Source organism: Pocillopora damicornis, chromosome 14 (assembly GCF_964200805.1).
Source record: "Pocillopora damicornis chromosome 14, jaPocDami1.2, whole genome shotgun sequence".
In the NCBI taxonomy this organism is placed as follows: Eukaryota; Metazoa; Cnidaria; class Anthozoa; order Scleractinia; family Pocilloporidae; genus Pocillopora; species Pocillopora damicornis.
Window position 1 is genome coordinate 377,510 of NC_142683.1, and position 12,621 is coordinate 390,130.

The following is a 12,621-nucleotide window of genomic DNA, read 5'->3' on the forward strand; positions in this document are numbered from 1 at the left end:
GAGAGAAACAAAAACAACATTACGTAAATTCTCCCTCCAAAATCAAACTGTTTTAAATAAACATGTTATGAGAACATACAACATTATCAGTAAAGGGGAAATAATCCGTGGTAGCGACAAACCTCCCACAAATAGAATGGTAATGGAGTACGCTAGCAATGGCAAAGAATTCACACATTTTTGCGAAAGGATTAGGAGGTTATGTCAGATAAATACAAGAGGCATTATTTTGCTGCATAATCAAATTAACCACTATACTTGGAAATTACAAAAATTCAAGGACACCAGCTAGGGTGTCTTTCTCACAGCTTCTCAATTTGCACCAATGGATATTTTTACTTATCACAGCTTTACAATGTTAAACGCTGTTGACAGGAAACTGAAACTTTGACTTTTGCACAGGATTAATTCTAAGCTTCCACTCGTTGCATCGAGTAAACCCTTAATTAGCACCCTGCATGTGCAAAATGAATTTTAGCACACTTTATTCAACATTTAGTGTGGACTGAGCAGCTTTTATGACATTACCGCGATGCCCCATTTTTCATCTCGATAAGTTGATGTTTTTTGACGCAGTGACTGTAGGAGGAATGAAGCTTACCCAGTGTGAAAAGATATTTTCATAAACAGTATTTTTAATGGTCAAGCCTTCAATGTTATTTTTTATGCGACAATCTGGTCTTTCTTAAATATTGACACTATTTCAGTGAGGAGTGAAAAGAAAAAGCCGTTCATTCTTTCAGCCGTCTAGTCCCATTGTTTTTGGTGCTGTTACTGTTGCATACGATAACTTCTTGCTTTAACTTATTATTATTCGGTTTTCACGACCAGATATATCTACACCGCACACAGCTCGATAAATTGAAAGACAACATTAATGAGCTCCTGGTGACAATCAGTGGTAGATCAGTTTTTTCTGCAACAAAGTATTACTTAGCAAGCAAATCAAGATCTAAAATACTGCCTTAAGTCAGGCAAGCGTTTCGTCTCTATCTGTTCCTGCCGTTGCATAGAGTATGCCTTTGGATTTCGAGTACGGATCTGAATGAAAATGGTATTTCTCAAACTGCATGAATTTCCTAACTAATGTGTGACTTCTTCACTGAAGCGAAAATGATGTAAGTGCCTTTTTATTTTCACTTTTGCTGTTGCGAGCTTCTACTAAAAATAGATGATACAATATCAACAAAGAGCGTTGTGTGTCACTGAGATGCTGCCTACTGTGTCTTAGTGCGACGCTTCACGCAATAAATGAATTATTCAGTCATGCGCATGACCCAAACCTGAAGCATTCCTCCTGCTGCGCATGCCTACGCGGAATATTGTGGGCAACAGTGGTCAGCCATTGTTTACAAACGTATCCTGTGCCTACTGTTTCGCTGACGCTGAACAAACATGTGGAATTTTATGATGACAGAAGTCGGCGTTCTAGAATGTTTAATGTAAGTTTTACAACCAGATTTATGATTCTTACTTCAATCCATGGTTGTGAGAAGCGAGAAACTCCGAGGAAAAAATTTAACAAGTATGAATGGCCATGGTCCGTATCAATTTTCGTCTTTCACGAGAGTGAGACGTTTATGTCACCAGAGGCGCTCTACTTTGTACGTTATAAACCACAGATTCTCTGTTTGTCCAAAAAGGACTCAGAAGAAGTTGTGTTTGTGAAAAATAAGATCAACTGCAGCGAAGGCATGCTAAGTTGACAAACAATACATGTTTTGCTAACCATAGAAAAGAGGAAATGAAGTCACCTTGATCAATAGCTTAATAACTCTATCAGAGGGGTTTGATAAACTGTGAAACCAAACCATGACACGACCAATATTGTACGTTTACGAAAACTTACAACAACGAAGAAAGAGTCTTTGTCAAAAATGGTAATCAAATGGATCAGTTAATTACAACGAGTTTTCTCTTTAAAAACCAAAAGAAGAATGAAAACTTGATAGAGTAGTGTATCAGAGCAAAACAACAACAGATGAGAGTTAATTCAAATGAAAACAACAAAGTATTAGAAGTATTCTATTTCAAATGACTCTGTTTAAACTTTCCTAAAATGAAATCATAAGTATCTGTAAACCTATTTCAGTTTACATACTTTTGCTTGTCATTATTTACTTGTAATACGGTTAACAGAACACAATGGTTACTTCTATCATTGCGTGCAGTCCCTTTCTAATGCTCTTGACTCTTGTTTCGCACTTAAGCACGTAAAAGATTTAGGGAACATACCAATAACACCACCACGAATACCGCCCCTGGCGATTCATATGGAGAAAAACCAAGGTGAAGGAATATTTGCATGGAAAACGAAAGAGTTTAGCCACGGAATTACAGCTCGTTAAAAGTCTTAACTTGTTGTTTGTGTGTTGTGAAGGGAAATAAGGAGATAAAAAGCGAAAGAATGTGCAGAACCAATTAAACAAATCCCACAGTTACCATTCGAGACGAATAAACAGGGAACGTCTTAATAACACGACCTCGCCCCAGTTTGCGTAATAATTTGCCAACTACTCGGCTCAAGTACGCATTTCTCTCTGAGAAATTGCCAAGGCGAATTTAATTAATCGTTAAGTTTACGTGAGCGAACGCCCACCTTTCAACTTCAAAGAGTTTCGCGATATTCAAAAGAAGCTCGAGCACCTCATGATATTAAACCATCTTGACGACAATTTAGTTCAGAAGTTGCCCATTTCACGTCCACTTTTACACAGAAAAACTCAAATTTTCCTATTTCTTAGATTCCCAAAAATGTATGTAAGTGTAGCTGAATAAATATTTCGAAGTTGAGATTGACTTTGCCGACAAATTGTGTTATTCTTCTTCAGTTCAACGCGGGACAAAAATTATCGTGGCCCTAGCTCCACCTGAGGGAAAATCTTATTTTTGCTTCCACTTCACACTTCCATTTCCTAATAAAATTTATCACCATCTCTTATTAACAATGGCATTTCGAAATACTAAACAAGCTTAATTTACTCGAATACTCATTCTTCAGTGTAACGGCTATTGTGAATAAATAAAAAGCTTGATTGATTTACTCGAATCCTCGTGCTTTCATTTCCAAGTCAGAAGAATTCAATGTGAGCCAAGTTTTTTTACCAAGGAAAGCGCTCACCTGGAGAAAATTTAAAACTTTAATCGAAAACAAAATAAATTGGCTAAATAATTGGTGGTAAGCTTTCAAATTTCAGGGGAACACTCAAAGAAACAAAATAACCGATTTACTGAACGAGGCTGCGAAAGTCAGTGAATTCCAATTTGCCTTGCACAAATTATTGATTTTTGATCGAAAACGAGAGTTAACAGTATAGGGTAACAGTCATAACTATAATTATTAAAACTACCACCGTAATGCAAAATATGACTCATGAAGTTAAATTATATCGATCCACCGTTGGCAAACATTTACTAACCTAGGTTATTGTGTTATTCCGTTTTACCTAGAGTGTATACATTGGCCACAAGATGGATGCCTATGGATCTTTCCTAATTTGATATCAAGAATCGAGAAAACGAAGAAATTCTGAAGCGAAAGAATTGTGTCGACTGTTGTGCTACTATTTTAGAGGGAAAAAGTAGGATATTTTGTCTACTATTTCTAATTTAGTTTTATCTGCATATCATCTCAGAATAAGTGGTCAGGAACTAACTAGCGTGGGTTGACAGTTGAAAACAACTTCGAAGAAAGACATGTTTTTAAAATAAAGGCACACTGACAAGGCAGGATCTTCTTGGGGTATCCTGGAGTTCTGTAGTCTTTTCTTAAACTCTCCATTAACTTGCTTATAGCGGTAGATTAGGGAAGAGCTTTTAAAGCTGAAAAGAACACAACTGTGAGTCTTGCTATCGAGAGATGCATAACACAAGCAGCACCGCGTCGAAACCTCAGAGAAACCGCAAACGAACGTTTCATAAAGTTATCTCAACAGATTCTATGCAATCGGATGTTATGGCTTTCTTCTCAAACGAGGCTTTGTTCCAAGTTCAAATAAAAACTGCCCAATAAAGTGAAAAGTTTTTCCTGTATTCTGGTTAAATTCTGTCATCTTGAAGGTTCATGACAGATTTCACACCACAGTACTGCTAAAAGGGGATGATGATTTATTAAGCCTTTAACGATGTGTAATTATTTAACAAAACATGCACTGTTTAAACAACACTTTTAAGGGAAATCTTTACATAGAAATCATTGTTTTTATTTCAAATATGACTGCATTTTACGATAATGCCGTGAGGTTGAAAAGCTAACTTCAACACAAGCAATCATGCTTCAACATGCCTACGTACAAGCATCAAGTGCTCTTCACCGAAGCGAGCAAATGGCCGGCCTCGTACTACACAAATACAAAGCAAGCTCAAATTATATAGTTTTTCATATTTTCGGACTGGTCTGAGAAGATGTTCTTAATTTACGAACTAGAGGATTTCAACGCGCCTTTTACAAAAGTGAAGATTGCAAATGTGCTGTATTAACAGCAAACAAGTCGATCTCATGACCTTCACACGATGGCAGCCTACCTTTTTTATTAGCAATCCGCTGTTGTTTTGTTTAAGATTGTTTGGGAACATGGAGTCTAGCGCATAGACTGATCTACAGCACAAGACTTTGTTACGTTACAAGGATAAATAGCCGGTTAGGAAGCTCAAATTAAAAGCGGCAACCCTTGGCTTGCCCTCCATTTATGAAACTATAGAGCCTGTAATTGGCTTTATTGTGTATTTAGAAAAGAACTTACCACACGGTGGAGGAGCCATTTGGCTGAAGAAATCGATGTTCGGTGCAGGATGACTCAATCCGTGGCTTCCCACCGAATACGGAGGCACATGTCCTCCGACATGACCGAAATAGCCCGCCATTTTGTCACAATCCGCAATCCACTGAGAAGAGAAAAAAACAGACAACGCTTGTGGTTATAAAATTACTGCCATTTATGTTCTGGTCTATAACACTGTTACCACCAACTGAGAGTAGCTGTCAGGAGTCACTGTACAAAGGAATGCATTCAATTACGTGGCCCCTGTTTCTATTCAAAGTATATATAGCCTTGAATTACTGGGAGTCAAATAATCAACACGCCCATGTGATACGGAGCCCCGATAGCATCAAAATAAATTTACGTCTGGTTCCGTTGTTTTTGTGAGTGCTCACTCAACTATGAACATTTCGCTTCGATGTGAGTTTTTGTATTTACGAGGACAATGGTGTCCTTTGAAAATATATGTTGTATTCAATAGTTATTGTTCGGTCTATGTGTGTGGTATGGGTCTTACTTCATCTGCTATATATCGACGTCGACCCTGATGAGCAGTAAGCGAGCAGACATGGATCTTATCACGGCAACCAGGTGACATTGATTTATACACTAAAGGCCAATATCTGGTGTTGTCTATCTCCGCGGTCAGGGTGTTTAAGTGCTGTCGAACTGAGTCACATAGTGATTTATAAGATACGTGTTAAGCTTAGGGTGTAAAGTTAAGTTTTCCTCTCCCAGTTGTTTGGTTCTTTTGGATGTGAATGATTATAGGGGTTGATCGGTGACAGATATGTAGTAACGGCCCTGAACGGCCCAAACATGCTCTGTAACCTATACCGCAAAAGTCGTGTTTTCAATCAACTAATTGGGGGGGCGGACTTCGTTTCATTTAGAGCAATAAGCAAATTACTACTGTCATCGGGCATAACTGCCATGCCTGATTGTGGCTTTCGAATATTCAATGTTTCTACCACATTTATTTAGCGGTATTTTGTGTTTTTCTTTCGTGTATGAATTTCTCCTTCCCAATCTTCTATCAAGCTTCATAAATCGTCCAAAAATTCACCTCTCTCGAGTAAATCAAATTTATTCTTGACGCATATTTAGGATTGAAAATGAATATCGTAGACGATTTAAAGGTGACTGCTAGCAGACAAAGCCCTACGTGAATTCTTCCTTTGCTCATGTTTTGACACAATTTTTGTCTTTCTTGATATATTGCTATCATCATTCCTTCATCAAGGGACAGAACTGTCATTCAAAGTTGATAGATGCTGTACATTTGTGTTTGAAATATTTCACGAAACGGGCCGCTGCAGATCAAAAAGTGAATCTTTGCAGAAATCAGAATAGATCACCGTCGATAGATAGAAATTTTTGCCAATTTAATCTTCGCTCTTACAAGGTGTATTCTTTCTGGTTGGTTTTGCATTTGCTTTGTGAATTAGGATTAAATTTTCTAGGATTATTATGTCTACATTTCCATTCACATTGAAATCTTTTATCTGTAGGATAAAGTTCGTAAAGTCCATTGAAACTTTCCTTTATCTACATGGTCTCATTTCCGCCTCAATTTGGGTTTTAAGAGTTTTGGGTTTTTTTTCGGAAAATCGCGCTTTTGTCAGAGTGGTCAACTGTAATAATAACATCAAAGTTCTCATGACTTTGATACTTAAACAATAAAGTTTCAGCTTCGTGTATTTTCAATATTTAAAAGCTTCGTTCAGAATTGCATGTTAGAAAGATTCGCATGACATCATACACAAATTATTATTTGGACTGTATCCTTTCGAAATGATCTTTGCCTGTTGTGATTTAAAATGACAAAGAAATTGCAAAAGTAAATAAAAGTTTGAGGGACTCTAATGTCTTCTTTGTCTCACGATCTTGACAAAAAATAACATCTTTGCTTGCAACTTTCTCTTCGCATTCGCAAATCATTGTTTCACCCAAATGCCTTCAGTGTTTATCGAGTTCAGGTCAGACATGTTCTTCTTACCTGTATCCTTGTCAAGGTCGGCTTCAGATAAGGTACTGTACTCTCACAAACTCTTAAGTGTTCTACTGCGACACGATATTTCACGTCTCCTACCTTTTACGCTGTCGTGTCCTTATTACAAAAGCACGCAAACTGTTTCCTGATACGCAATTAACCCGCAGGTAACTTCTTGTTTAATTTTCGACGGTAATATTGCACTATTTTAAATCCGTCAGAAGAAAAGGAAATGCCAAAGAAAGGGTTGCCTTCCTTCTTAAAAAATTTCACAGAGAAAAGCAAGTTACCAGAAGCATCGTAAAATCTATGTAAGATGTACCAAGTCAGCAAGAACAACTGTCTGAATTCTCCCCAAAATAGGCTTGTTTAAGGCAATTTTATTGAATGGAAATATAGGCGCTGAGACACTGCGTATCTAAACAACACAATTATATTGTGACACGGAATCAACGCACGTAAGAGAAGTTTGCGCCATCAAATGTGCACGAAGAATATCACGCAAGTGGCAAATAAATCTTATGATGAAGAGATGAAAAAGTAAGCCGTTTTATACGTGTGTACCCATAATGGAACAAAAACTACTCTCTTCTTTCTGTTTAAATTGACACTCGAGGAAATTGCGATATTTATACACGGCTGGAGCCTTTTTTAACCTCAATAAGGAAGAGTTTTTATATATTTTTATATATATTGACAGAAGTCTTTCACCACTTTATTCGCGTGTTGTATACATGTACGCCATTCTACTTTGAATAAAACGTTTAAAGATAATTGAACAAGTATACCGTATACGTAATTGGTTCTTAGTTTGCTACAACATTTAAAAGCCTTGGTAAGAGGTAAATTTAAAATTAGCTGCGGTAACGCCTGTTGAAGAAAATGCAGTAATTATCAGTACTAAAATAACTGACAAAAGTGTCGCCGCAAATAGAATGTAAATACGATCCTCCAGTTTACAGAAAATACTTTTGAAATATTTGCTGGGTAGAAGCGCCTTATGAAACTTCCCGGCTCGGAATGGATTTTGTTTCCAATGATGTACGTTTTAGTTTTCAGACCTGCAAGAAATGTTATGTCATTGCCACAAGTTTATGCAATAAAATTCTGTATACTTCCACAGACATGAAGAATTGGATACAAGAATGGATACAAGAATGAAGCGGCATTTCAACTTCGCTTTCCGTGTCCTTTTAAGTTCTTAAGTCAGGTGTGAATGCTTTGTTTTAGGAGACGATCTTCATAGAGATAAGGGATATATGTAACTTGTGTGGTGAGATTATCAAGGTCTCTGATTTACAAAGGTCACCATGCAAAGCTTGTATCTGTTTGAGAAGACAAAAATTGACTTGTTTTGTGTCTGCGGTTTTGAAGCTATCGATCTTCGTTAAAAAGGGACACAACCGCAAGATATATTTTAGCTCCCACGGACCCATAATAACATTATCCTGGGATGTATTGAAACTACTGTGAATTAATTGAGTTCAAAAGCAACTTCATTACTCTCTTAACAGTCGTTATTGCACAACCATCTCAGTAAATCAAGCTTGAAAAACACGTTACGTAAGTGTTAAATTAACTTTGCAAACTTCACGAAGCTTTGGCTAAAAACATTCTCCAACAATCACCACCTGTCTCCTAAAATATTTGACACTCCCACAACATTCTCAAGCCAAAAAAATTATCCGTCAAGTTCTTCTATTTCTAAAGAGCATTGGCGAACGATTTTTCTGCGAATTTCAAATTGGAATTTGCGAATCCTTGAAATTGTTGAAGCTGCTTTGAAGGGGGAGGATAAACATAAAGAAAGCTCATAAAGTTTCCTAGTGCTGTGCTTTTACAGGGCGTTACCGAAGACGAATTGTATCTCAATGCAACCTTTCAAGTTCTTCGTAAAGGAAGTCCCATAACAACTTCTATCTAATCTCTTAATGTGGTTTCCTGAGGCTGCTCTAAATCAGCCACACATTCATCTCGAAACCAAAGTCACGGAGTCAAGAAGAATCGATTTCCATCAACGTTTGCAAACAAGGTGGCCTCCTCTCGATTAAAGTCTATGCCTCAGATAAGAAAATTAAGCCTGAGTACGTCTCTTCCGAAGAAACTTCACAAACTCATCGAGAGATTGATAAAACTTGATTTGGGCAACAAAATCAGCTAAGGTAAAACTACCTGATCTAACCAAATTATGGCATTCAAAATGAGTCCTCCAGTTTAAAGAGTATCCTCGCTCTTTTGAGATACAGTCTCATTTCTATTTAAAAGATATTCTTCTGCTTTCTCATTAAACTGTGTCAAAATAAAGTGGAAAAAACTTGTCTAACAAGGAGATTAATTTACCCCAAACTTTAAGTGGGTGTCGGGCCATTTAATTTTGAGATTGGTTCCTTCGTTGGAGCCTTAGCTAGTAAAGAAATAAATACAAAATGACTATTTTGGTTGTTCAGAGGAAACATTGTTTTTACACCTAAAAGAATAGGTTTCTTCCCCTAATTCTCCGTGCATCATTTTGAAAACAAAGCAGTGAGTATCCAACGCAGTTAGTCAGAGATTTAAAATACAATAAAATAAAATAGATGCAGATTGTGTCTTCGTCGCACCAAAGGTTAATTCATTATAACGCCCACCATTAGTAATGATAAATGATTTCTGTTGAAGCGCGGAAAATACGAGGATTTTAATTGGCACGATTTCGTACCTTTCGTCACGATATCGAGAGAGTAAAGTCAAGTCCATTCATTTTGAGTAATAATAATCTGTCTGTTTACCATTTCCATTCTTAGATTTCTACACTGACAGACTTTGTTGTCCCGAAAGTTAGAAATTCCCAACTCGTTGATGAAGGAAGTACCTTGTAAGCCCATTTATCTATCTAACTGTCTACTAATTGAAAAAAATCCCAACATAACTAACAAATGGAAAAAGAATCCCTGAGAATAAGAATTTACGACAATAAATTGCTTAGGTTTCTATATTCCGTGTCACAAATGAAATCTATCTACAACATTGTCAGAGTGCTTTCACAGTCCACTTGACACTAGGCAGGCGAGGGGGAAGCAGCCAGCAATAGCGATGGTGGAATAGGCGGCTATTAAATGTCTCTTTCGAACTTCTCTGAATCGCGGGCTAAAAGGAAAAGCACTAGATAAAGCACTAGCAAATTTTGCACTGGTTTTAAAACTGATGGAATGTATTTGCGTAACTCGAGTCAGACAATACCAAGATGTTTTAGTACCTGTCTGTGAAACGACAAGTCCAACGAAGACATTTGCCATCTGTAGTTCTAAGAGAAGTTGAATAAACTATTCTATGCTCCCTTAGTTATTCCCATGAAACAAAATTATTAACTGTGTTCCACGAAACCGTTGCGAGATTTGGCGGCTGAAGTTAAGATATAAACTGTAAATTGCTCAAAGAGCAAAATTATGTTAAACTATCTGCTATTTACACTGAAGCTAACTTAAAATGCTTCACGCACTACACGAATCCCACAGGAAAAATCAAATTGAAGAGGGAACGGAAAAGCGGTTTGGACTCCCACCCGTGCTGTGTCTAAAGGAAAACACGCATGGACCCAATTCGTTGTCTTGGTGCACCGCAGATGAACACAACAACATCCTCCCCAAGAGCGTGTATTCGCTATCCTACCACGCACCAGCAAACTAAACGTCGTGTTTTTTTTTCGATGTTCTTTCCATCTTTATATTTGTCGCCGTTAAAATATTTCGATAGTTATCGCTTTGATAGATTGGTGAAATTTCAGTAAACGAGAATAGATTGTGACCGGAATGAACAAGCCTCGTGTTTTGAAACTCGACCAGCAGCATGAAGGTTTCCGGCTTCCTGTTAACTCTCCTTGGAGGATGATTCAAAAGAATACAGCAATCCAGTAGTCAAATCAACGGGAGAGGAGGGTAAAAAAATATTTCTACACTCTTCTCCGCGTTTCTAATCACGAATCTTAACGATAGAGGCAATATGGAAATCTCTGGGGACGTAAAGCAGAGCAGTAGCTTTGATGGATGGGAAGTGATTTTGACGAATTTTCCGTGGTGGTATCTCGATTGGGACAAAGTTATGTTGTCACATTGGAAGATCGATGTAATGACCACGAGTCTTTGTCGTGATTCAGTAAATCTAATGCCCGTTGTCGATCCTATTAGCAGTTTCAATGCATTAAGGTGTTGGATTTTGTTCCCAAAAATGTTTGTGTGATTGCAAGGCATTGAAGCTTATCAAAACACTAATTTAATAGAGCGAGTGATTTAACAACTTAGCTCAGTACCTACAGAGCTATTTCTGTAGAATACTGAATTGACTCTGCGCTGTTGGATGGTTTGAGTTGGAGCTATTGACGCGATTGTGTCGCGCTGTTCTTGTACAAACACAAACTCTGCTAAAATTGAAGCCTTCCAAATACTGGATTTACCTCTGACATTTACTATCAATTAATTGAATAGCAGTTTAAGTCTCTGTAAATAAGCAATTATCTACACAGATTCGATGCTGCCGATTTGACACTTTCATTGCATCATGCAAACTGAACATCGCACTTCTTACTGTAAAAATCAGTCAATTTTTCAGCATGGCTCAATATTAGTGTATGTCTGCTCTCGAATAATAATAAAAAAGCCCTTCAGCGACGATATTTGAATCAATATTCTCTATCTCAACACCATTTAAGCGACGAACGAGTGCTTTTAGCCAAGCTAAACAACAATCTCAATAACATTGCGTTAGAGTCGTATAGGGAATAAATCCATCATAATTATTCATTGTCTCTTGTTAAGACACGCGATTCTTAAAATGGTTAATTCCAATTTAACTGAAGGAACGTTTAAGAAACTATTCGAGCGTATTACACAAACCTTTTCCTGTAGAGAAGGAGTAAGCTGAATTTCCTTCTTGAAGAACCTGGCAGCTTAAGATAACAATTAATGGAATTCTCTCTGTCAAACAGCAAACGTTGAGCTTGAGATGCCCCAAGTAGCTGAAAAAAATTCAAAAATAACACGGCGTATAACTTCAAATTTCGTCCGCATACAACTCGTGGTCAGTTTACAGTGGTCAGCAAATCCTGTTTGCTGTCGCTTGATGACTTTGCCGGTTGCGTGCAGTAAAGTGTCAATTAAGTGACAACCAAGAGCGAGCCAGAAACACGCATTTACCTTATATGTAAACTCCGCGCAGCAGTAGGGTCATTTTGCTGCGGCGCGCGAGGAGCGCAGTATTGCGTTCGGGCTCACGCCTCCAAAATACTAAAAGCTTTGTAGATCGTCATTAGAGCGAACAAAGGAAAAATTCAAATGCAATTGTCCAAGGTGCGAGCCACGATTCTAAGCAGCTGGTCTCGGCGCTCTGTTGCTTAATTGAGTTAATTTCGATTCAGCGTAGTTCATTTTGAATATATGGGGCAGAGAAAAATATTCATTGCTGATCTTTTGTTCCTAAATGGCGGTTCGGTCTCATTTCGGTGGTCTGTGAAGCGACAAGAAAAGAACAAATTAAATCACTGATTAGTTTATTGCATAATTTGCATCAAAAAGCCTTCGCCTCTTCTTGCTTCTTCTAATATCTCTCGCATCCTCTTTCCGGTTAACGCGGCCTTTTTTATTTAGGTATTTTGACTGTTCTTTACGAATACGCGCTATGTCGAAGAATGAAATACAATTCGTGAAAATTTTCCACCAAGATCTGTTCTTGTTTTGAAGATGACACATTCGTTAATCTCCCCGCTTTTTAACCATTGCGTTACGTTCTGTGTCACAGCGAAACTGAGCGTCCACAACACAGCTCAGTTTAATCACTTTGGCTTAATGTAAATTTTTCCTACACGCGCGCCTTCCAACAAAGCGACCGCCGAGATTG

The 12,621-nt window shown here is 37.7% G+C and overlaps 1 protein-coding gene and 1 long non-coding RNA gene across 5 annotated transcripts in view; one reads left to right on the forward strand and one right to left on the reverse strand.

The window, feature by feature from the left end:
• LOC113671441 (homeobox protein OTX2) overlaps positions 1 to 12,621 on the reverse strand; it is a 28,629-nt gene that overhangs the window by 5,579 nt on the left and 10,429 nt on the right. For 2 of the 4 annotated variants that reach the window (XM_027187636.2, XM_089194081.1), the window contains exons 2-3: positions 11,622 to 11,743; positions 4,743 to 4,884 (exon numbers count right to left, since the gene is read on the reverse strand). In XM_027187636.2, the coding sequence (XP_027043437.1) occupies positions 4,743 to 4,863 (121 nt within the window). In that variant the 5' untranslated portion in view covers positions 4,864 to 4,884; positions 11,622 to 11,743. Of the gene's footprint in view, positions 1 to 4,742; positions 4,885 to 6,759; positions 7,127 to 11,621; positions 11,744 to 11,921; positions 12,236 to 12,621 lie in introns of those variants that run through there. The other 2 variants (XM_027187635.2, XM_027187637.2) reach the window with 2 other exon arrangements.
• Positions 5,139 to 8,106, forward strand: LOC149033876 (uncharacterized). The gene is made up of 2 exons (XR_016182987.1): positions 5,139 to 5,351; positions 7,877 to 8,106. It is a non-coding gene; the product is annotated as an uncharacterized LOC149033876 (long non-coding RNA).